This window comes from Parasteatoda tepidariorum, chromosome X1 (genome assembly GCF_043381705.1).
Source record: "Parasteatoda tepidariorum isolate YZ-2023 chromosome X1, CAS_Ptep_4.0, whole genome shotgun sequence".
NCBI lineage: Eukaryota > Metazoa > Arthropoda > Arachnida > Araneae > Theridiidae > Parasteatoda > Parasteatoda tepidariorum.
Window position 1 is genome coordinate 83296503 of NC_092214.1, and position 25330 is coordinate 83321832.

The 25330-nt window shown below is 30.1% G+C and overlaps 1 protein-coding gene across 2 annotated transcripts in view; it reads right to left on the bottom strand.

Annotated features, from left to right (window-relative positions):
• The window catches only part of LOC107453213 (ubiquitin fusion-degradation 4-like), a 158249-nt gene that overhangs the window by 71934 nt on the left and 60985 nt on the right, over positions 1-25330 (bottom strand). For both annotated transcript variants that reach the window (XM_071187446.1, XM_071187447.1), the window contains exons 17-24: positions 22966-23069; positions 20382-20493; positions 20163-20297; positions 18707-18849; positions 13292-13435; positions 11893-11973; positions 3087-3349; positions 82-255 (exon numbers count right to left, since the gene is read on the bottom strand). In XM_071187446.1, coding sequence (XP_071043547.1) covers positions 82-255; positions 3087-3349; positions 11893-11973; positions 13292-13435; positions 18707-18849; positions 20163-20297; positions 20382-20493; positions 22966-23069 — 1156 coding nt within the window. The remainder of the gene's footprint in view (positions 1-81; positions 256-3086; positions 3350-11892; positions 11974-13291; positions 13436-18706; positions 18850-20162; positions 20298-20381; positions 20494-22965; positions 23070-25330) is intronic.

Genomic DNA, 25330 nt, shown 5'->3' on the forward strand with positions numbered 1-25330 from the left:
TACAATTTTACAAGCAATTATAGGTATCTTATGAAGTTAATTACTAGCTTTGTCAAAAAAGAACTACAATTTGAAGTTTACCATTGTGCAACTCTCCAGATATTGTACCTTCACCAGGAGGATTGCCATCTTGATCACGCCACTTCCAATCAGGACCTCTGACAATTCTTGCACCAAGTAACATAAACTTAATCTGCTGTTTAACAGCCCTTCTTTGACGACGCAAATTTGCTTCAGCTTCTTTGGCAGCTTTACCTAATATAAAAAATCAGAAAATTGGAAAATGCTATCACACAAAACAAACAGTCGGATTAACAAATAAACACTTATCAATGAAAACATTTGTGGAGAAAAAAGTTTTTTTGAATTTAATTATGAAGCAAATGAAATTTTTATTGAGAAGCATACTGCTCTTCAGTTCTTAGGATTATTCGTTTCATCAAAAATAAACATTTGACAGGGAAATTTTAAAGCTCCTGTTATATAATATTGCACTTATGATGCACCAAAATTTAGTTTAGAAAACATGTATAGCAATTATCAGTTAAAGAGAACAGCTTTTGCATCAATTCAAAACTGAAGGACATATTTAGCATTTGATAAAAAGAGAAACAGATCTGCATACCTGTTAACTACCCCGGAACTTCCGGACGATCTCTGGAAATTCCAGTGTATTAAAGGCACTTCGCAAAGATATAACTATTACCTGAAAATAAGCCTAACAACTAAATTTAAAATCTTTTTGCCGATGCCGTCACATAATCTTATTCCCCCCTTTCACGTCAGCTCTTTCTCCTCCCATTGGTGAACAGTGTTTTTCGGCTACGTGATCTTGCCCTTGTGTATAGTACTGACGTCGCTTAACCTGCAGAGCTAGAACTGGTTGAGCAACGCCACCATCAAAGCTGCAGTGCGTGTGAGAAATGTTTCTTCTTCTCTCTCTAGAATAGTTTCTTGCAAGCATACAAAGCTTACTTTTTCGTTCGGCTGATGCTAGTGTTAGTTGCTGATTGGAGACAGGATTGTCTTCCAAAAAACATTCACAGTTGTATGGGAAAGAATAATCAGTAGAATGGCCTGTATTTACTCATTCGACTAAGTCATCACATTATGTTCATTGCAACATTTGCAAATGCGATTTTTTGATTGCTCATGGAGGTCAAACTTATCGTTTAGAGCACGTAAATGGATCACGCCATCGAACAAATCGTGCATCGTCCTTTACCAGTAAAAGCATTAAAGACATGTTTTCAGGATCTACAAAAGAAAACTAAAATTTAATAAAAGTGGAGACTCTCTTTGTAAATGTTTTTGCCTTTATACATTGTGGACCACAGAAGTCTGTTATTTAAATGCACATTCCCAGATTCGGTTATTGCCAACAAATTTAAATGTGCTAGAAAAAGAACCCTGCAGAAATTTGCAAAATTTTAGCTGAAACAATGCAAAATTATTTATATGCCATGATGAGAACCAAAATGTTTACTTAAGCGACTGACAGCAGCAATTTGTCTCGCAACAAAATTTTTCTAATTTGAAGATTTCCAAGATTTTTGCGAGATTTACTGAAAGCTACTTATGTTGCTTTGACAGAACAAAAAGAATATTTTTTTGATTGTTATGTAACAATGTCATGAAGAGAGATTTTGTTACTTAATTAAAATTTACAATTTCTCTTTTGCTTCATAAGTATTCTGTCCACAATTCTTTGATAGTTTTCTCATTTCATATTGACAGTTTAAAATTAATTATAATTTTTTGAAACTGATAAGAAAGTAAGTGAATTAATACTATAGTTCTGTTTACTTTTTATCAACTATCAAAGATAAATTAATCATGATTTAATTATTTAAGATGGTCTAAATATTATTGAATAACTATCAATTTTAAACATTTTCTATTAAATATGTCCTTCCAATTATAAAGTTTTTAAATTTATGCATAGAAATATAACTAAATTTGTTTCACATTATACTCCTGAAATGACTCCCAAAACTCCTGATGTTTTTAAGCATTGCCCCTGAAAACTTTTCTACAATGTTACCAGGTCTGGATCTGTTACAATAAAGAATTGTAATACCTAAATGTGTGATGTATGTAAATTGATGACAACTTGATAACAATATTTAGATATAGGAAACCTAGTTGAAGAACAGATGACAGGAAATTATAATTCTCTCACACATTTTACAGCAATTAAATAGTAATTATAAAAAAACTTTTAAATATATCGCTTATTAGGAAACATACATATATATATTTTTTAGAATGCATATCATAAACAAACATAACAAAAACTTAACATACTTAAAAAAAATTACAAAAACAACTTCTTATAGTGGCTATTGAGTGTCGCAAAAATAATAAACAGAATTTTTTTTTATTTTTTCTGCTTAATGAAACTCTCAGCTTTGTTGTATTTCTAAAAGTTTTACTAACACTATAAAATAAACAAAATTTTTGCTAAATACTATAAAATCTGCCAAATAGAAGTTTTAAAAGTTTAATGATATGAAACTGTTAGAAGTCCTAATTATACTTGGAGAGATTTAAGTTGATCATGCAACAATTTTAATCAAACAAACCAAATTATTACAATTTAACTTTTCATATAGTGGAAGGATAATGAACAGTTTCTTAAAAATATGAACGACAATTAAATTTTTTTTTTCAATAAACTAATTATGCTCAATTTAGATTAAATTTTCAAAAGATCATTTCTTGAAAATATTTTTTGTTTTGAAAATCATAATGTTAATAAAGCAGAAATATTATCCGGCTCATAAAATAAATTACAAGTGTTTGACTTTAGATATTTTATGTGTGATGCATGATTGTCTCTTAAAGATACATATGTTTGACCATATGTGACTAAAAAAAGACTTATTCATAATTATAAAAACCCATAAACTGTGGAACAAAATTTAGATGCTCCACAGGTAGCAGTGGAATTATATAAGTAAAATTATTGAGAAAATGAATATTTCTTAGCATATTTTTTAAAATAATATTTCTACAAAATAAGAGCGGTAAGATAAGTCTTTTTATAAATATTTAATAAGAAAAATGCAATAGTAAAAGCATACCTAAATCATCACAAACTCCAGTAACCATGCCATAAATTTCAAAACCAGACAATGATAAATAATGTGTTTGCCCACTAGCATTTTTTCCGGTCTGTTGAAGCCTGATGTGACGCCAACCTTGAACCTCATTTGAAGGTGGATCTAGAGGCCATGATGCAGTAGAGCCTGGTTCATTCAAAGCACAATCATCAACATGAGTAAATAAAGTTAACCAATTTATACCATCTTTTGAAACTTGAAAGAGCCAATTTCGAAGAGCAGACCTAAAATGGAAAACACATATTTATAGATCAAAAATATATATATATTAAAGAATAAGAATGAAATTTAACAACGTTAAAACACTCTACAAATTTACTTAATAAAAGTTCACAACTTTCTTTTCCTTCATGATGAATGAATTTATTATATGAAATGTGTTAAAAAGAACTAGACTATGATTTTTTACTTATTTTTTAAAATTTTTATTTATACAGTACGACCTCACAAATCCGGACATCTAAAATCCAGACTCATGTCCAGTTCATGAAAAAAAAAATTCTAAGTCAATTGTCCAAAAAAAAAAAATAAAAGTAAAAAAAAAAAACACTTTAAATAAAAATTTAAATATAAAAGCGCAAAACCACAACTCTTTTTCAAACAATGAAGCTGACTTCCGAGATGGTCGCAGAATAACGTTGTCAATAAAACAAAGTTTCTAAAGCAATAAGTTTATTTAAAAACATTGGTAGACAAACTGTCACAAACAGAGTGACTAATGAAAAGAAAGAATACAAAATAATCTGCTTCAACAGAAGCTTAAATACTCTTTACACAGATAACGGATGACGTCATGACCCACGCAAGAATGACTAACAGCAAATGAAAAGAAACTGGCCGATCCCCGCAGACCATGACGTCACCGATGCAAGTTGAATGTATGAGATCGTCCTCTTCGATGACTAACAAAGATCGAACATTATACCTTTTAGCCTATATTTGTCTAACATGAGGCCCCCTCTCATGCCTTCTACTTTTATAAAAAATACAAATACAGTTTATCAAAATCTTCAATAAACTAAAAAAATATTAAAGAAATATTTAATTTCTTTAAACCAACATTTAAGTTGTTTCTTTCCTGAAACTAACCAGAAGATTAAACCTTCACAAATATTGTTGAACAAAATTTCTCAACTCCTAACTTAGTTAAAGGCTTTGTAAAAACGTCTGCTAAGTTAAACTTACCCCTAACGTAACAGCAAAAAATTTATCATAAAATAAATTTCTTAAAAAATTTTACCTTACGTCAATGTGTTTCGTTCAACTATTTTCAATAGGGGAATGGGAAATATTATACCACCTACTGATATTCTGTCATCCCTGTTAGCAGCGAAATCTAAGTCACAGTATCAATTAACATTTAATTCCTCAATATTTGACAATTTTAAGAAATAATCTTGAGCATTTTGAACATAACCTAATAATCTTAATAAAGTGTTTTAAACCTGGGTTTTCTTGAAATTGTGATAATATATTTACTGCATAGCAAATATCCGGTCTTGTGCGATTAGCTATGTAAGACAAACAACCCAAAATGTTCCGAAGTGGCAATTTTGTCATTTCATCCACTTCGCTTTTAGAAGAGGGACAGTCAGCTTTTGAAAATAAGTTACCCTTTGTAATCGGCAACGATGACAGGGGAAATTTAAAGCTAGAAAACATTTTACAATTTTTTTGGATGTTACTCTTTTGATGTAAGAACAACTCACTATCCTTTTGGACAAATTCAATACCTAACAACTTACAAGTTTTATTCAAAATTTTTAAATCAAAATTATCACCTAAATATTTAATAGCACTGTCTACTTCATCTTTTTGTCTTAGCAAAAATCATTATGTCATCTACATAAATTATAAGAATTAAATTTTTATATACATATGTACAATTACACCACTTTAATCTTACAAACTTTAAATTTTCAAGTGTATTATCCAATTCAAAAAACTACTCTCGACCACTTTGTTTTAGTCCATAAATAGCTTTCTTTAATTGACAAATGCCGTCTTGCTTATTTCAATCAACAAAACCTTGAGGTTGATGCATACATACATCTTCATTCAAATTGGTGTAAAGATAAGCACACTTGATATCTAATTGGGAATGATACCATCCTAGAATACAAACTAAGATTGTGAAAAACATTCTTACAACAACAAAATTAATCACGGGACTAAATATTTTGTCACAACTTTCACCTAGTATTTGCTTAAATCCCTGGGCAACTAAACCAAAATTCTTTTATTTTTAGGAGTTGGAACCAAATCCCAAACTTTTCTTTCTTTCATAGTATTAATCTCATCAGACATGGCTAATTTCTAATTTTTAACTTGGGGAGATTTTAAACAGTCTTTATAATTTTTAGGAATTTTTATATCAATATAATTTGCTTCATGTTTTATGTTATGATATACCTGAAAATTTGAAACTTCATAAAAAGCATTTTTCCCACTGAAATCAAATAAACCTTTATCATACTTTATGTTGTTACTATTACAGTAATTTTCAACATCGTTATAGGATCTGAATCTCACATTTACCCCTTCAATATTATAATAAATATCAGTTCTACTGTTATCTGGACGTGGTGCAGCTTTTCTAATCCACGAAATGTTCTTACACGGAATTAAATCAGGCTTTATGCTTGAATTATCCATATCTTCATCTGAAGCACTTTCGTCCAAATCTGGATATTCAGATTTAAAACTAGCAAGATTACGTTTAATGGGTTTGGTGCCCAGTACGGCTTCCACACCAATTACACTTTCTTCAAAACGAACATTTATTGTTTCAACAAGTTTCCTTTCATTCTTAAGCCATATTCTATAACCCTTCGTATGCATTGCATAACCTAGCATAATCCCTTCTATAGCTCTCATTCGAAGAAGTTTATTTCTCAACTGTTTTAGTTGACCCACAAATGCTAAACAACCGAATACTTTCAAATGAGTGACTGATGGTTTTTTACCACTAAACAATTCAAAGGGAGTTTTAATTCGGTTTTTATGACAAACTCTATTAAAAGTGTAAGTAAAGCATAGTAAACCTTCAGTCCAAAAGGCATCTCTTAATTTAATAGATTTTAACATTGCTTTAATATTGTCTAAGGCGGTTCAATTATAGCATTCACTAACACCATTTTGTTCTGGTGTATAAGCGTTAGTACGCTCAGATTTTATACCTTCATTTTCAAGAAAATCACTAAACTCTTTATGGCAAAATTCCATGCCATTATCAGTTCTAACATTTACAATTTTGCAGTTTAAAAATCTTTCAGCACGCTTTTGATACCTTATGAAACTATTAAAAACATCAGATTTCTTTTTAATGGGAAAAACAGTAACTTTCCTTGAAAAATCGTCAGGGATAGAAAGAAAGTACTGACTTCCACCATGTGAAATGACAGACATTGGACCACATACGTCCATATGTAAAAATTCTAAAAGTTCCTTAGACCTTATACTTAAATTTGGTTTAAACAAAATTATTTTAGATTTAGCTTATTTACATTCTTTGCAATTACCATCTGAAAAATTAAGATTAGGTAATTCCTTTCACACTAGAACTTTTATTTGCTTGAGTTATATAATCACAATTTATGTGGCAGTACCTTAAATGCCAGATATTTAAATCATTTGTCTGAGCAGATACATTTAATAATTGCTCATTCGCATCGCTAACATTTTTGTCAATAACTAAATCTTTATCAGGCTTAGTATAAACATTAGGTTCAAAATAATAAAAGCCATTAATTCTTTTACAATAGAAAATCTTCTCATTTACCCAATTCTACACAGAAATACAATTTTTAGCACCCACAAAATAACCTCCAGCTTTCTCTATTATAGAACCAGAAATAAGATTTCTTCTAAGTTTAGGGAAATACATGACATTTTGTAAAGTTACTCTGTACATTTTACCATTTACCTTATTCAAAAATTTCACTTTTCCAACACCTAAGATTGGGCTTTCAATGTCACCTACGGCTAAAGACATGGACGCATTTTCTACAGTTTCATATTCAAAGAATAAATCCAAATTATTACAAAAATGTGTTGAAGTGGCAGTGTCAAATAGTCAACTTTCTTTCTCAATTTCATGACACACATAGCCAACATTTGCTTTAACGGTATAAAGACTATTATCTAAAACATTTGTAGGCATATTACAATAAGAATTATCATTTGGATTTTGTTTAAATTTATTCTTTATATTCTTTGAATTACACTTTAATTTTTGCTTACAAACTGATATTAAATGACCATATTAGTTACAACGATAACAAGGTCCTATCTAAGATTTATCATAACTAGTTTTGGATTTAGACTTAGTATTAGCAGATTCTAAATTTCTCTTACAATTAGAAGAACCAGATTTAAACTTCTAAAAATTAGTTATACTTAACTTTTCATTAAAACTTGAATTAACGTTATAAGCAAAATCACTAACTTTATTTAAATCAAAATTTAGTTGCTTAAGTCTACTTTCCTCCAAAAGTAATTCGTCTAAAATGTTCTTAAATTTAAATTTAGTGTCCTCCCATCTCTAAATAATTTGAACAATACCTTGAAAGTCCTTGGGTTAAGTATCTTATTAGTTGAAATCCTTGTGGTATAGGTCGTCAACAGGATGTCCTGCTTCTTTCAGCTGAGAAACCAGGTTCCTTAATCTAGCAGCAAATATTCCAATTTCTTCTCCTGGGGTGCATTTCAGGTCAAAGAATTGGTCTAGGAGTTGAATCACTCTTGCTCTCGTAGTCGGTTCAAAATGTTGCTTTAGAATTTTCCAAGCTTCAGCACCATCGGGTTCGATACTAAAAAATATTGACATGTACGCTTTGTCCCGCCTCCAGAGGTATTCTTGACTTTCTTTTCGGCTTGCGTTTGAAGGCAGGGCAGGTTCAGTTTTGGAGATAAAACTCCATGCTTCTTGGTCCATGAGGATTACTTTCATATTTTCTTTCCATGTACTCCAATTTGGCGAATTCAGGAAATCTATATGCAGGTTTGAAGATTCCATGACGAAAAAATTATAACTAAAAGATTCCAAAAACAAAAGAAGAATCCCGTTGCTCGTTCTATACTAGATACAAAACTTCGTTATCTATATCAGTAGCCATCAAATTCGGATGTGTCGACTTATATTCCGAACTAAAGTTCTTTCAAAAAAATCCTTACAGTTAGTTTTGTCAACTGGAGAAAAATTCCTTAGAAGCATCATATTTTTTTAAAAATGTTCTATTATTTTTAGAATCCACAAAATCTTGGAAGTACACCATAACAAACTTGAGGGCTAAACTGACAATTCACTTTGCAAAAATGGCGGGTGGGAACAGCCCCCATCTTTAAGCTTCTCCATTTGCAGTTGACAATGACTCAGCTAAATCCAGGCTAATGCAAATTTGATATTCAGGAAGGTAGAAAATGAATCCCAGTTATACCTAAAACATGGCCCATAACCATGACATCCAAGATTGTTGCAGAATATTGTTGTATCTGTTAGTCAATAAAACAAATAAGAAAAACGAAGTTTCTAAAGTAATAAGTTTATTTAAAAACATTGGTAGACAAACTGTCACAAACATAGTGACTAACGAGAAGAAAGAAAACAAAACAATCTGCTTCAACAGAAGCTTAAAATACTCTTCACACAGATAACGGATGACGTCATGATCCACGCAAAAACGACCAACAGCAAATGAAAAGAAACTGGCCAATCCGCACAGACCATGGCGTCACCAACGCAAGTTGAATGCATGAGATCGTCCTCTTCGACGACTAACGAACATCGAACCTTATACCTTTTAATAGTCTAACAGAAGCAGTGGATGAAGAGGTGGGGGTAGGGAGTGAATGAAAGCGTATAGCTAATATGGAAATTCAAGTCATTCTTATCATTGCTTTATAGATAAGGGGTGCAAGAGCAGGAATTCTTCTGCTGCCTTGTTTTTCCCTTGAATGAAGAAAGAAAACTGGTTCTTTCTTAACGTTGAAGCTTAGGAGGCAGGGACAAATTCTTTCATCCCCCAGCCTCAACAACAAGAAAAGGATTAGCATCAGCTGGTACAGTCTAACCCAATTCCAGTCTAGAAGCATCTGTTTCAGTTATAAGTTGATCATTTCAAATTCAAATTCAGTTTGAGTTTCAAGCCCATATTTTTAGTTTCAATTGCTAACATTATGTTATCTAAACGATCAATTAAGGGAAAAAACGAAAAAAAAGTTCGAAGAAGAGGAAGCATAATTCACTTTCAATTTTAAGAAAATAGAATTACTGCGGAAGTATAACTCAGAAACTTTAGGGGCTAATCTTTGCATAGAATATGAGCTCGGCAAATCCACTGTTTATGATTTAATAAAACAGAAGGAAAAAGTACTGCAGTTTTTCTCGAAAAGTGATGTACCTGAAGAGATGAACAAAAGAAAAACGATACGCAAAGCTAACATCGAAGATTTGGATAATATAATGATAAAATGGGAGCGACAAAGAAGTGAGTAAGTGCTTTGACCAGAGCAATTATTATGGCACAGGCAAGGCTCTACCACAAAGACTTGAAAATAGAAATGCCTAGTGAATTTTCTTAAGGATGGTTAGATAGATTTAAAAAATGTCATGGAATAAGAAAATTAAGAATTTGCGGGGGAAAGGCGATTGCTGATGTTGAAGCTGCCGAACATTTTATTAATAAATTTTCAAAATTCGTAGCCAAAAATGATTTATCTTCCGATCGAATATATAATGCAGATGAAACTGCTCTCTTCTGGAGCTATGTTCCAAGAAAAACCCCAACCACTGCAGATAAAAGCAATCCAGCCGGTTTGAAAGATATAAAAGAGAGGCTTTTTAAGTTGGCGTGCACTAATGCATCCGGATCTCATTGCCTCAAGCTGATGGTAATCGGTAAAAGTGCCTTGATCATTGAAAAACATTCAAAGTCTACCTGTTGTGCACAAAGCAAACAAACCAGTGTGGATTACGCAAGAATTGACGGAAGAATGGTTTAACGATCATTTCATTCCTAAAGCTCGAGCGCTCACTGCAATGCTGTTGGGCTTCCAAGCAATGCCAAGATTATCTTCTTCAAAGATAATTGTACAGCGCACCCTCCAGCTGAAATTTTACATAAATCAGGAGTTCAGGTAACTTACTTCCAAATTGTACTTTGCTTATTCAACTGATGGATAATAGAATATTAAGATCCTTAAAATATAAATATAAAAAAAGACTTCTTGGATGAAATGCAACGTTCTATCAATCAGAGCAAGAGTTCACAGAATTTTTAAAGGAGTTTGACAAAACGATTGCCCTTTACTCTACCATAAATGTTCAAGAAATAATTTATTTATATTCAATTAATTGTGTTGATTTAAATATATCATTATTTTAAGCTACTTTTTATCTTTATAATTTTTAGTGTTTCTTATTTATTATTTAAAGCGTACATTTATGTTAAGTTGTTAAAATTGACGTCGGAGGTTTATGCATTTGATCGCGAAATCGGTGGGCGAATTCAAAATTTGATATTTCTAACAATTTAAGCAAGGTATCTAAGATCCGGAAATTTAGGAAATCTGGATGTTCCAAACCTCCGAGCAGTTCAGATTTTTGAAGTTGCACTGTAGTAACAAGCTCATACTAATTACTTACATAAAGCTATTGCAAATTACTTCAAGAGGGAAACTTTAACTACAGAAAAAATAAAATAAAAACTACTAATTTGACTTTCCAGCAAATAACGAATATTCAGAAACACTTAATTTTAAATCAATAGCAATTGTAAAGGAGTTCTAGTTCAGCTGCAACAGTAAAGGTTATGATATTTATAGCTTAATGTTCCTCCTTTTTCTTACTAAGCTTAAAAAGAAAACTTTTGCAAATAAAATCATTTAATTTATCGAAAAAGAAACAAAATAAAAATAACTTAGCTTTTGTATTTACTGACTTCACATAATTGAAAGAAAATAAAGTATTTCTTACAGTACTTATGCTAAATAAGGTTTCATAACAAAACAAAAAAATTATTCTACTGTGAAAAAATTTAATATGTTAACTATAAAAGGTTCAAGTAAATGATTTGTCATTTGATGTTAACACAATACAAACTTAACATAGCTTGAACTCCCTCAGAATGAAGGAATGAGGGCATAATCCCCAAATATTGATTTGCTGTTAAAGAAAAAATGACATGTTTGCTTGAAAAAAGTTCTCTACTTCCATGTTAACCTATGAAGAAGTATATTATATAGTATTTCCTCAATTATTTCATAACTAATTTAAATGTTTGATTTTTTTTTCTTTTTGTAATATTTTAATGATTGAAATGCATTTTATTTAACGTGTGTAACAAATTTTGAGGTTAGAAGTATTTTTAAAAATTCCACAACTGATTAGTCTGGCTTTTGCAGTTATAAAATCCAAGAAACAAAAATTTATATAACAATTTATTTTTTTAAAAGTTCTTCAGTATTTGAGTTTTTAAAAATGACTACACATTTAAGTTTTTCGATTTAAACATCTCAAATAAAAATTGAAACACAAATATTAACAGTGGGTTTTTTTTAAATTAAGAAACTCAATCTAAGTATAAATTGTGATACAACATTAAAAATAGAAAATAAAATATACAAAATTATTTAAATGAATCTTTTTGAATCATCACATGTACACTTATGACTTGGAAATCAATCTTCTACAATGACTAATAGAATAAATGACAGAAGATAAAGTGAGAATAAAAGAGTGATAAGACTTGTATGTAAAGTACTTTACCTGCCATAGCCTCTAGCATGACGTAGTGTATAGCGATTAGGAATTAACCAAAGCCCTAAATCTATAGCAAACCAAGCTCTTCTGCAAGTAAATGAAAGACAAGAACTTGAAAGATAAGGTAAATAAAATGTAAGAAAGGTAAATGATTCATAAATAATGAATAAAAAGAATTAACACATTTTCATCAATTCTGACGTGGTGTTGTGAAACTACTCTTTAGTGACATTACTTACGTCAAGTAAATGTCTCTGGAAAAAAACGTGAGATAATAGCATAGAAAACAGGGACAAAACTGTGATACAAAAAAGGGAGATAAATTTCTTGAATTAATTTTTAAATAATCCAAAGTTTAAGAAAATTCCACAAAGCAATAAAGTATCTTTTTATGGTGAGATATTTAAATACAAAAATTTAGTTTGTACGAAATTTAAAAGAAATTTTTATGAACATTAACTATATTAGAAAATTGCAACTTAAAAAAAAGATAAATACTATGAAATACCTAATAAGAATCCCTCACATTTATATGAAAAAAATGCCTTTCTGTTAGGGGGAGGGGTTAGAAGAGGCCTATTGAAAAAAAAGCATTTACAATCAACACAATTACGAAATCAACATGTTTGATATGATATATGACAAAGATATTAATAAACGTAATTATAGGAAAGTAAAACAATGCATAAAACCAAATATTTCAGTTAAATATATTTCAGAAATATAGTTACAAAAAAAGATTTTAGAGATTTAGAAATATAATTACAAAAATAGATTTTAGAAATATAATTACAAAAATTGATTTCTAAAATATATTTTACTTAAAATAACTATCACATAAATAGCAATAACCGCATTTGATCAATGAACAATTAACAAATAAAGGGAAACAATAAATAATAAAAGAGGCGATTACTAGGTTCAAAATGTGATGAAATCTAATATTACTAAAATATTGACTACGTTTTTTTTTCGAAATTAGAAAAAAAATGAATTGAAAAGTCAATACTTCTAACAGCTAAGAACACAATTTTGAAGAGTTTGTTAGCCTCCATCCTTTTTTATTAGCAATTAATCTGGGCAAATACACATTTTTCAAATGTTCTACTTTTTTATTTAATATTATAGGATAAAACAAGTTTTGGTTGAAAAACATGCCAGTTTAAAATAAAGAAAAATACAAGGTTAACTTCTAAAAATCGAATGCACACAAATATCAAAAAGATTCTAATTTTGCATTTTAAATAGAACTTAAAGAGTAAAAATGTCATAGAAATGCACTAAGATTATGTTTGTTAAGAACTCTTTGTGTAGTAAAGAGTGTAACAGTTATTTATTTTAAATATGTTGAAACAAAGCATTTCAAATATTTAAAAGCAAAACAGGAATAGAAATCAAAGCTTACTTATCATCATTGGTATGACAATTTAAAGCAGAAGTCTCCCTGCTGAGTATATCTTCAAGTCTACCATAAGGCAAGTTTCTGCCCTCTGATGCTGTTACCATTACAAGACCTACTTGAGCTGGATTAACCCACTCTGAAACAGTTCTAAACAAAGAAAAAATCAGAAGCAGAATTGGGAATTAAAAAGTTAAAACAAAAAAAATTATTAAAGCAAGTCTAACTCTAACAAACTTTTTGATTTCTCAGGAGAAATTTATTTCTCTGAAATGTCTGCAGTTAATTTTTATGATACCCTCCTCCATATAGCACTAAGTAGGGAAATATTAAATTTGTATTACACTTAGATGTATTACATTTGTATAAGTCAATTAAAATATCCTAATGTTTAGTATATTTTATATTAATCAGAATATAATAAATCAAATTAACAACAATTAGTAAATTTTAACTTTTTGAGTTATTTTAAGAAATTTCACAAGATTTTCAAGTTTTTAATATATCATTTTCTTAACTACATTATAGCTGTTTCCAAAAACTAAATCAAAATATCAAAATCCACAGCATTTGTAATAATATAACAGATCTAATAATAAGTACAAAATCATAATGAAAAATTTAAATTATTTCACCATAAAAATATAAATTTTGCAAAAGTATAGAAACTAATTCAGCTTATATCAGAAAAAAATCAACATCAAGACAAATTAAGATTAAGTCAGAAAAAATGAAACATCAAGATAAGTTCAGACTGCATACAACAATGCAAAATAAAAAGCAAGAAATTTTTCATAATCAAATAAAATACTCTAATGTAAACAACAAAAACACTTGGTAAGTGCATGGACTATTTGGCAAAACTTAAACACTGCATTAGAAACATTTGGCTTGAACATAAAAAATGTATTACATGCAGTTTGATTTTACAAATACATTGAATTACATACATACAATCTTAGCTTATATGCCTTTTGTAACACAGTAAGTGAAAAATACAGTAGAGAACTAATTATCCAAAATGTTCGGGATCATCTATATCCCTCATGTCTGAATTTCTTGGTTTTCTGGACTGCTAAAATGATTCAAAACAGCCTAACTATATTCCTACTTAAAAATTGAATTTAAAAGATAGCTGATTTTAGCTGTTTTAGTATTCTTATTAAAATCTATATTTTCACTTTACTCTTTTTATTTTATTATATTTATGTAATAATGCATTGCAAAGCATATTTCTTATAATTTCCTTACTACCCTCTGTTTGCTGATATTTCTCTTGTAATTCAAAGTAAAAACTAAATCATGCATTTCATCTGATTTCGTTTACGAGATACGGATTTTATTTTGGAAAGAAAAAAAACATTGATTAAAATTAAGAAAAATAAACAGTCTAACTTTCTCCATTCTACCCAGCAATCAATCACAGAGACTGAATTGAGAAGAATTTCTTCCTCTGCTTTGAGTATTTTCAGAACAAAGTTAAAAAAGCGGAACAAATACGATTTAATCGGAACAGTTGGCAGCGACATGTACGAGGCACCACATGAAAAGGGAACAAATAAACGAAAAACAAACAAATGCAAGAACGGCCAAAAATAAGAAGGAGCGGAACTGACAGAACTATAATAAACGCATGCGCAAATTCAATATGCGTTGCACCAAGAATGAAAACCAGGGATCAAATTTTGATGATCGAAACAAAACTGCTTAGAAGTCAGCAAACTCAGCAGCCAAGAACCTCATCCTTTGTACTCTACAGCGGAAGTCACGGTTGTCAAGGCAATGGCGCACCTTTCAAAGCTCGTCCATTTTCTCTTGGCTATCATTCTTTCTCAGAAGGCTACTGTAGGGGGGAAAAGTTTGTTCCAAGTCCGGCTACCGTTTTAGTGGCTTGGGTTTCCGCAGTCATGGAGGAGGGAGTTTCTCTAATAATTGGACTCCCCTAAAAACAGGGTTGCCACAAAAAAAGGAGAACAAAATATTTGCCTTTAGTAGCCTAAAACGTGAAAATAGTAGCCAAAAACTAGGAAAATAGTTGCCTAAATAAGAAAAAAAATTCATCAAAAATATGACAAATTTTGTTAATGACTTAATTGTCATATACCATGATCCATTCAGTCAAGTTGGTGGCAAATATGATAATTTTTACATAAACGTAAATGTTTATATATATATATATATGTATTTAGATAGATAGATATATGAAAAGTAATTACAGTGATCTCTCATTTATGCGCGGGGGCGAGGGGCCACAGGAAAAGCGCGTATAAGTGAGACACGCGTAAAAAAAGTGAAGCCATAATAAAGTGAAAAGCCATAATAAAGATCTTAAAAAGAGAACATTAATACATTTTACAACATTATACTTCGAATTAATACTATATGTACTTGACTGAACATTTAAATAAAATGAGATTCAAATTTTAATATATTTAACTATAAATAAATAAGTTAAAGAAAATTTAAATGCTTACATACCCAAATTTATTTTTTTATTCCAATTATGAATTTTTCACAAAATAATTTACAATCGAGGTTTGTTTTTGTTTTCGGGAGTTTTCAAAAAGAGTCTTTTCAAGTCCATCAAGACTTGAAAAAGTTCCTTCACTTCCAGAATGAAATTGAAAATAATCTCGTAGAGTTTCTAGTGCCTGTAAAGCGGCTGTGTGGGTTGGGGGAACTTTTGCGGTATCTTCTTCATCAATGTCGTCTATCTCTTCATCATTGTCGCCACCATTTATTTCAGCTGCAATTTCTCCAATATCTCGTATTTGAGCCGTATTTAAATGCTCATCGACGTCAACGAATTCGTTGAAAGTACCATTACCCATTCCACCAGACACAGTATTCCAATCCTCTTCACTAATGTCGTTTTCATTTTCGGGCTCTGGCTCTTCACAGCCAGATTCTTCTGGAAGGAGAAATCCCGCTTTTTTAAAGCAGTTTTGAATACACTTGTCTGTGATGCTTCTCCATGATGAGCACATCATGTGCATTGCATCAAGGACAGTGATTTGCTTTAGCTCGTCTTTTGCCTGAAGTTTTGTTTCCATGGCAGACAAAAGACGACGAGTTAAAGTTTTTCTATAGTGAACTTTTACACAACGGATGATGCCTAGATCCAAGGGTTGAATTTTGCTAGTGCAATTTGCAGGAAAGAAAACAACTTTCGTGTTATTGAAATTCGGTAAGTCTTGTGGATGAGCAGGGCATTGATCCATGAATAAAAGAACTTTTTGTTTTTCTTTTTTCCATTTTTCTATCAAACTTATGAAGGAAATCCAAAAAAATGTTCGATGTCATCCACGCCGTTTTATTGCTACTATAGTCGCAGGGGAGCTTTTTCACGTTCTTAAAACATCGCGGTTTGCTTGATCTTCCAATGACTAATGGTGTGAATTTTTCTGAGCCATCAGCGTTGCAACATAACAAGACAGTTAACCTTTCTTTACTTTTCTTCCCACCATGACATGATTCTCCTTTAAATGATAAAGTTTTGTCGGGCATCATTTTAAAAAAAAGTCCTGTTTCGTCACAATTGTAAATGTTTTTTAGTTCGTATCCTTTTATTAAAGTGGCCAATTGCTCTGTCCACTGTTGAACAGTTTCTTCATTTACACTTCCACTTTCTCCAGAAAGGACACGAGTTGCTAAGCCATGTCTGTTTTTGAATTTTTCAGTCCATCCGTGAGATGCTGAAAAGTTTTGCATATCAAAACTCTTGGACAACTCTACAGCTTTCTCTCTCAAGAGTTCAACATTAACGGGAATGTTTGAAGCACGAGCTTCTTTGAACCAGGTCAATAAAACTTTTTCAAATTCCTCGTACTTCCCACCTTGAATCCTGCTTCTTTTCTTCGATTGCACACCACATTCTCGATTAGCTATTAAAATCGCTTCTCGATTTTTTAAAATCCCTCTTAACGTTGATTCGGGGATATTAAAAGACTCCGCCAAAGCTTTTTTCGAGGTGAAAGAATTTTCTTCGAATTTTTTTATAACATCCATTTTAAATGAAAGCGACAATTTTGTTCTCTTCGCCATGCTGAAAAGTAAGCATCTAACTAAACACCGACGATTCAGTTAGTCGACGATGTGACGTGGTTTTTGCACTAACATCTTTAATTGGCTGTCAGTTTTACCTACCTCGATCACAAGAGCGACCCCTCCTTGTACCCCTCTAAGGGAAATGTGTTCCTGGAATTTGAACAATAGGGGTAAGAGATAAAAGAGGAAAGCAGTAGGGGGGGGTCATCTAAGGCCTTAAAATGAGGGTTGTGACCACACAAAGATAAGAAAAACGAGAGCATTCCAAGAAAAACATGTCAAAAGGATGAAAATTCTTATGATANAAGCAGTAGGGGGGGGGGTCATCTAAGGCCTTAAAATGAGGGTTGTGACCACACAAAGATAAGAAAAACGAGAGCATTCCAAGAAAAACATGTCAAAAGGATGAAAATTCTTATGATAAGCAATATGCTACACTTTTGAGACCTCTTATTTTTAAAGTGAGAAAATTTTTGCGCCGCACATAAGTGAGAGGTGGTTCTTCAGAGCAGCGCATAAATGAAAAAGAGTTATCATTGTTTTTCTATATTCCCAGCCAGGACTGCTGGAAAAGCGCGCATAAGTGAGAAACGCGTATAAAAGAGAGCGCGCATAAGTGAGAGATCACTGTACTCAAATTTTAAATTCATGCATCGTAATATTGTGATTTTTTTTTCTAAATCATGCGGAATTTTGTAGCAATAATCATTGAAAAGGCGATCGAGAAATAAAATAGACTTACAATGGAATCTGTGTAGATTGAACAAATTAAAAAGTGAAGACTCAAATTTGCAATTCAAAATTTTCAAAGAAATAAAAAGTTTAATGTGTTCAGAAACTATCCTGTGGGGTGCATATTTTCCACCTAATTTATGCTTTAGAAAAAACAGTGCTAGGAGTTCAGAAAAGTCTCCCAATAGTCTCCTTTGCCTGAAAATAGTTGCTTTTGCCTTTTCAGGGAAAAAAAAGTAGCCATAGTCGCCTCATGCCAAAAATAGTTGCAAATAGTTACATTTTAGTCACCTGTGGCAACCCTGTAAAAATTCATGCTTTGGAACATGGTCAAAAATTTTACAAAATGGGAGAAAAAAGCAGATTTCCATTTTTTTGCGAAAGTCTTCCATCCCTGACATTAGTGCATTGTTTTAACTAGTTAACGCAATGCATGTGTACTCTTTTTGAATAAATTAATATATTAAAATCATACTTTCAATTAGTTTGTAATTATTAATACTTATGAAAGTAATTTTATAATTATCTTTTAAATAAATTAAATTACTAATTAATAACTAACACAATTGATTTTGATTAATTAAGTAAAGGTAAAACAATATTAAATAAATATTTATAGAAAGGAAACACATGTAGCTTTACCTGCCATTTGTACCAATCCAATAAATAACTCCATTGTCATCAAAATCTTTTTGATGATTAAAAGTGATATGGACATCTGGTTCTTTCAATTTTTTTACAAAGGCAAAGGTTGATCTGTCATAATCATACCATTGTTTTGCAACCTTCAAAAATTATTTAAAGAAAATATATTTTTAATGGTACAAAATGTAATAAAAAGCAAACTAAGCAATTTCAAGGGATAACATAAATATTTTAAAACCCTTGTTTTAAAATATTGCCCCCATAAATTTTTTAAAACCCTTGTTTTAATTTTACATAAGTTGATAGCATGCATAAAATAGAAAAAAAGTAAAAACAACTAACTACAAATTAATCACACATTTTAAATGCTGTTATCTCTTAACAATATCATTTTACTTGCTAGTTCTATAACATCATTTTTCTTAACATTGTGTATAGGCCCAATGTAGTTTCAGTTGCGCAAAATAGTTTTTTTCTTATAATTTTTTTGAAAAATTTAATGTTAAATCCTGATTTTTCAGAACATATTATTTTCAATATGACAGCATCTTATTAAGAAAAATCTCTACATGCAATGTAAGTTACATCAATGACATATAATCAGATATAAAGTTAATCAGTAAATCAGGTATAAATTTAAACAATTATTTATTTAAAAATATTTCAGAAAACTGTAAGAAGTCCTACATCATCAACCATTCATGAGCCCAGTTTCACATATAATTTATTTTTAACATTTCAAATTTAAGTCAAAACATAAAATGTCATAATAAATATTTTAGAGTGACTTTATGATTGTTAATGACATCCATAAACTAATGTGATAAGTTTATAATTAATCCATAAATTAATCTAATCAGTTGTTTTTGTTAAACAGTGGTACTTTTAATTAATGTAATATTTTTCAATCAATGAATTGTTTAAAAAGTCTACAGTATTCATCAGTAAGATTTGATTAGTCACACAAAACTGATTTAAATTTTGGGTGTAAAAAAATATTTTGGGAACTGCATAAATCTTAAATTTAAAAAAATAAAAAAATAATGGTAGAAAAAAGTTTTTTCTTTTAATGCATTTTTTATGTGCTATTTGACCAATTTATCTCAAATTTTAAATCTTAGCAATTCAAAATATGTATGTAGCTTAATATAATGTAAAAATAATGGTACCTCTTTAAAAATAATTTGTTATTAACTTGGTGATACGATTTTTTTTTTTTTTACATAAAAAAACCTTAAAATTTTTTTTGAAAGTCTGCATAATTTTTAAACTTGTATTAGTTCTAAAGACTAACAGTAAAAATAACATTTAGTGCCTAAATTTTTTCTCTAGCTGCTATCTAAACAAGTAAAACCACATTATCCAAATTTCAATAAGAGTATTATTGATAACTTTGTCATTAACAATCTCTACCCCTTTTTATCTAAACCAAACAGAAAAAGAATTCAATTACCATTTTTACTAAATGCCTTTCTAACTGTCCAACAGTTGTTAAAGGTTCCATTTTCAGACCTCTACCAGTTCTGTCTATTAAAGCAGTTTCCCCTGGAGCCCTTTCAAGTCTAAATCTAAGTCTTCGAGTTAAAATCTGTCAAAATATTTCAAATATTAATCTTAAAAATATTTTCAAATAAAAAACAAACAAAAAATAATAAAGCACTTTACTCAATACCTGGAGACCATTTCCTCCACCATTTGTATCATAAAGAAGAACAGGTAATTTTTCTATAGATTCTAAGACTGCTACTAATTTTCTTACAAGCGCAATTGATGGTGATACATCCCTGAAAATTAATCAGAATGGTAAATAAGATAGAACACTCGAACACCTTTTGTAAAGACCTCAAATTTGAAATTTTTAAATTCTTAATCACACATTATTCTAAATCAATTTAACTAAAATTGATAAAAAATTTACTCAGTAATTATTTTAAAAAATTTAGAAACTAAGAAAATTACAACAAACTATAATAAATACAACACTTTCTCACATATTTGTATTAAATTGTTCATAACCACACTACTATTTTCTAAATTCATGCTTCCCAACCTGAATATAACACCTGAACATAATAAAACACCTGAACATAATAAAAGTTATAAATTTAAAAAAATTTGAGGCATCATTTTTAAAACACACTTAATTTGTACATGTTCTAATAGAAATAAATCTGTGTGGTTTTTCAATCACTTTTTGGCAGTTACTGCTACGGATTTCCGCGTGGTTTTAAGAAACTCAATAAGTTCAATTCATAATTACGATCCACAATCTTCAAAAAAAATATTATTACTTCTTGACTCGCTGTATTTGTGCAGAGTTTGTAAATCAAAGTGACTCTTCACCTTTCTGCACGTTTTTGGCAGCTATTGATGGATTTTTCACAAGATTTTAAAAAAACTGATATTTGTAAATATGTATTATAATTTGCAAGTTTCAAATTTTAACTATCAGTTTTCGACAGGCTTCTTTAAATACTAATTCCATTGCTAATCAAAATTATTTTTTGATAGTTTCTTCGGCAACTATTAATACGCATTTCTGAAAGTCCAGAAACTTGTAATAGTACAATATTATGAGTCTAGAACATGGAAACTCACATTTAATAATCACTTTTTTATTATTTTTTCCATAAATCCAAGGAAATCCTCTTATTTTTAATATATTGTGTATGAATCATGCATTAAAATGTGTCTTTTATTTATGCCGATTTCATTGTAAATCCAACAGGTTTTATCAGTCTTTGCAGCAGATACAGTATGGGACCCCTAATCCGGCAGGACCCGAAATTCGGCACATAATCCGATCTTTTTTCTTTTTTTTTAAAGAAATTTTTATTAATAAGAGGAAAAAAAATCAGTTATATTCTCTTTCTATTTGGAATTTTATTTTGTTGAAGTAAGTAACTTTATTTTATCTTTCTAAAAAAAAAAAAAAAAGCATGAAAAAAAAATCTTTGTCAAAGGAAACATCTGTTTCTAAAGCAGTTTAAAATATCTAAAGTGACAGGGAAAAGTAAAAACACCTGCATTTTCAATGAACAAAATAAAGAAAAGCAAGTTGAAAGAAACTGATCAATCAATCTTGATAGCTGTGCAAGTGCTCCACTGGTTTTTCCCCCCTTCTTACTCCTTGGTTCCCACATTTCCCTCTCCAGTTTGACCATAAATTAGCCACACTCTTTTGATAATAAAGCTACCACATGGGATACAAACTGAATTCTATCCCTTTTGCTGCTTTTCTTATTTGATGTAAATTATACTCTTTTGTTTTTTTATCATTTATTAACAGCTCGTTTTTTTTTTTTTTTTTTTTTTGTTAATTGACAGCTTGTTTTTTTTAATCGTATTTAGTTGTTAGCTTGCTTTTTTTTATCATTATTTGTTGTTAGCTTATAAAAAATATATATTGTTTATTGTTTAATATATATTGTTGTGCCAGATTTGGGGTCCTATACTGTATTGCTATACCATATTTCATGTTAACTCAAAATTAATTATCTTGAATCGCTTTGTAGTAAAATCACACAAAAGAGATGAATCTTCATTCTTACTCTTTAAGGAACCTCCAAAAAACTGTTGCAATAACATATGAGAGGAAACTATGTTAAAAAATATATGTTAAAAAATATATCTGGTATCTATTCCTTATGAAGCGACAACCTTGAAAAAAGCACCTTCAGTTATTGTGCCAATCGAACAAAATTCTAGAAATTTTTTATGATTTTCTAAAAAAAAACTTCCTTTGTATTCAAACAGATGAGTCAGGATTCAATAACTCCCCCCTTTCATGTAAATATAATAGGTGCAAAGAGAAAAGCATTGGTTAAGGTTTCTGGATGTCTGACTGTGAATTAAAAATAGTTCTAAAATGTGCATGAGCAGATAGTCACTATTTCCCCACATATGGTTAGAATAATGCCAAAGTTTCACTTTTTGAGATTTTAGGTGGGATAATTATGACCACCTACTAAAGAGCCTAACTATAACTTAGAGGTTTATTATTTTTCTAGATTTATAAAGAGTCAAAAAATCACCCAACCATTATTAAACAGTTAACTTGAGGTTTTAGATAAAAAAGTTTAAAATAAAAAAGTCAGAAGTGGTCATAATTATTCCATCTGACTACATATAATATCTTCTCGTGAATTATTTTTAACAACTAATAAGTAAAGAATAATTTATTGAAGATAATTGCATGTAAGTCCTCAAGTAGTGAAAACAAAATTTTTTATGGTTAAAAAAATCTATTAACTTACTGAACTAAATCAGAATCTTCTGCAAAACATTTCTTAAATATTGCCACTCTATCTTTTTGGAGTTTATTTAACTGGCACAGGATTATTCCACTATCTTCATATTTCTTTAAAAAACATTGAAAATGCAATGAATGTTAAGAAAACATTTCACTATGGAAAGCAAATTCTACAAAAACAAATAATCTCAATATTAAGATTAAATTTCTTATCTTAAATTTCCTAGAAGGTGATCTTTCAATATTTGAATTAAATAAGTCTGTAAAAAAAGGGATGAAAAAATTAAAACTATCAATCGTTAAACATATCAAAATTTTGTAATATTTGTATCTTTTTATTCCTTTTTTTTTGTCATACAATGCAACAAAAAAAAATTAAAAATTATACTAATTTCCTTCTTTCATTATTTGAGAAATAAAAAGTAACACCTAACTGTTATTAATGTATATTTTTTATAGTTAGTCGTGTTAATTCTATTCTTTATAGTGAAATAGCAAAAGCACATATATTACAGATTTAATAGCATCACCAGAAGAACACTGTTTCAACAAATTATGTCTTCTTTTCTTTAATCTAAGGAAAATGAGAAATGACTCAAGGAAAAAAAGAATTGGTTTAATTTTATAACAATTAGGAAATTAATGGTAATTTAAGAAAAGTTTTATAAAGCATAGATTGCAATTAGACGTTAAGTAAAGAGGGGCATTAAAATGAAAGATAAGTATTTCTCTACTTCTACTTGAAATTAGGATTGAAACTAGCATATCCAATAATAGTCTATTCAGTGAAAGACAGTGTGCTGCAATCATCTTTGCAGTTATCTTTGGAAGACAATTGAGATATAGTTAATAATGAAATGAGGTAAGAATTAATAATTAGTTAACATAAAAGCTTAGCATAACATTGATTAAGAAAAAATACTTAGGTTGAATCTTATAAATTGTTTATTTAATAAACACAAAAACATAACAGGTCTAACTAAAATCAAATAATATGTATTCAGTTGTTTTTTTTCGTGAAACTCAAATATTAAATGCAAATTTGCATGATTAAATCTTGATATATAATTACACAGAGAATTCTGAATTTTCAATAATCATAAAATTTTAAAGCAAATTTAGTGATGTCTCAAATATTAACATATTTTTAGCTTAATCTAAGAACAAAAAATTTCAAGTTGGTGTTGATCAAGACCAACTGAGTCTCAAGGGACTCAGTTGATCAAGACCAACTGAGTCTCAAGGGACTCGCATACATTATGAAACGATTGAGTTTATGGCCTAGTGACCAAAAGCCTGAATAGGATATATCAAAAAATATTTGATTAGTACGTATTTAAAATTCATTAGAAAAAGTTTATAGAATACACATTTTACAAGTTTTTTTTTACACATGTGTAAATTGTCTAATAAGGGTGCAATGATAGTGAAAGCTCCAAATAAAGAGGCTCTTTAATTTACAGAATGCATTAGTTACATCTCCAACTCAACATCTACACCTACAACTGAACATTAATATTCACTTGAAAAACTTCAGGTTTTTAACCCTTTCAGTCCCAGTGATTCCAATTGGAATCCAGGGCTTAATCCAGGACGATTTTGGTACTGTTTTTCGGTACCTTCACAAAATTAAAAAAAAAAATCGGTACCTTCACAAAATTAAAAAAAAAAAATCGGTACCTTCACAAAAAAAATCAGTACTTCAACAAACTTTGAAAAAAAAACGCATCTTCACGAAAATAAAAAAGAAAGTTAGAAGGAATTAAAGTGCTGAATAGTTTTCCGAGCGGTTCACGGAAAAGTGGATTCACAATGAACGCCGTATGGTACGCCATCGGACGGCGTTCTGCGCAACCGCACTAGCTCGAAAACAGGCTTGATATGCTGACGTCACTTCTCCTAAATACGCCATTCAATCGGAGTGAGTGGTGAATTTTTTATACTAGGCAACCGGCTAAATTGAGCCAGCGCGTAAACAACTTAACTCATTTTCCCAGACAAGTGTTTTTGTTATGATTTAGCGTAAAACATGTTCTATTCGTATTTTTTAACAAGATTGATGAAAAGTTTTTATAATGAAGCGAGGAAGAAATTTAAGTGGAGCGGGTGGCCCACGGAATAGCGATTACTATATGAAGCGTTTACGCACGATCGATAGTATAGGAACGAAATCAATTTAAAAAAATTTTCAGTCTGAAAAAACTGAGGAGAAACCGTCACAACAGTCGCCGTCTGAAAAAAACCGTCACAGTTGATAACGAGGCACAGTGTATTAAAAATGCTACGGAACCAATGATTGAAGAGCAAAACAATTCAAGTTTTGTTACAAAAAAAAATAGTTTTTTTTTATCAATAGTTACACATGATTA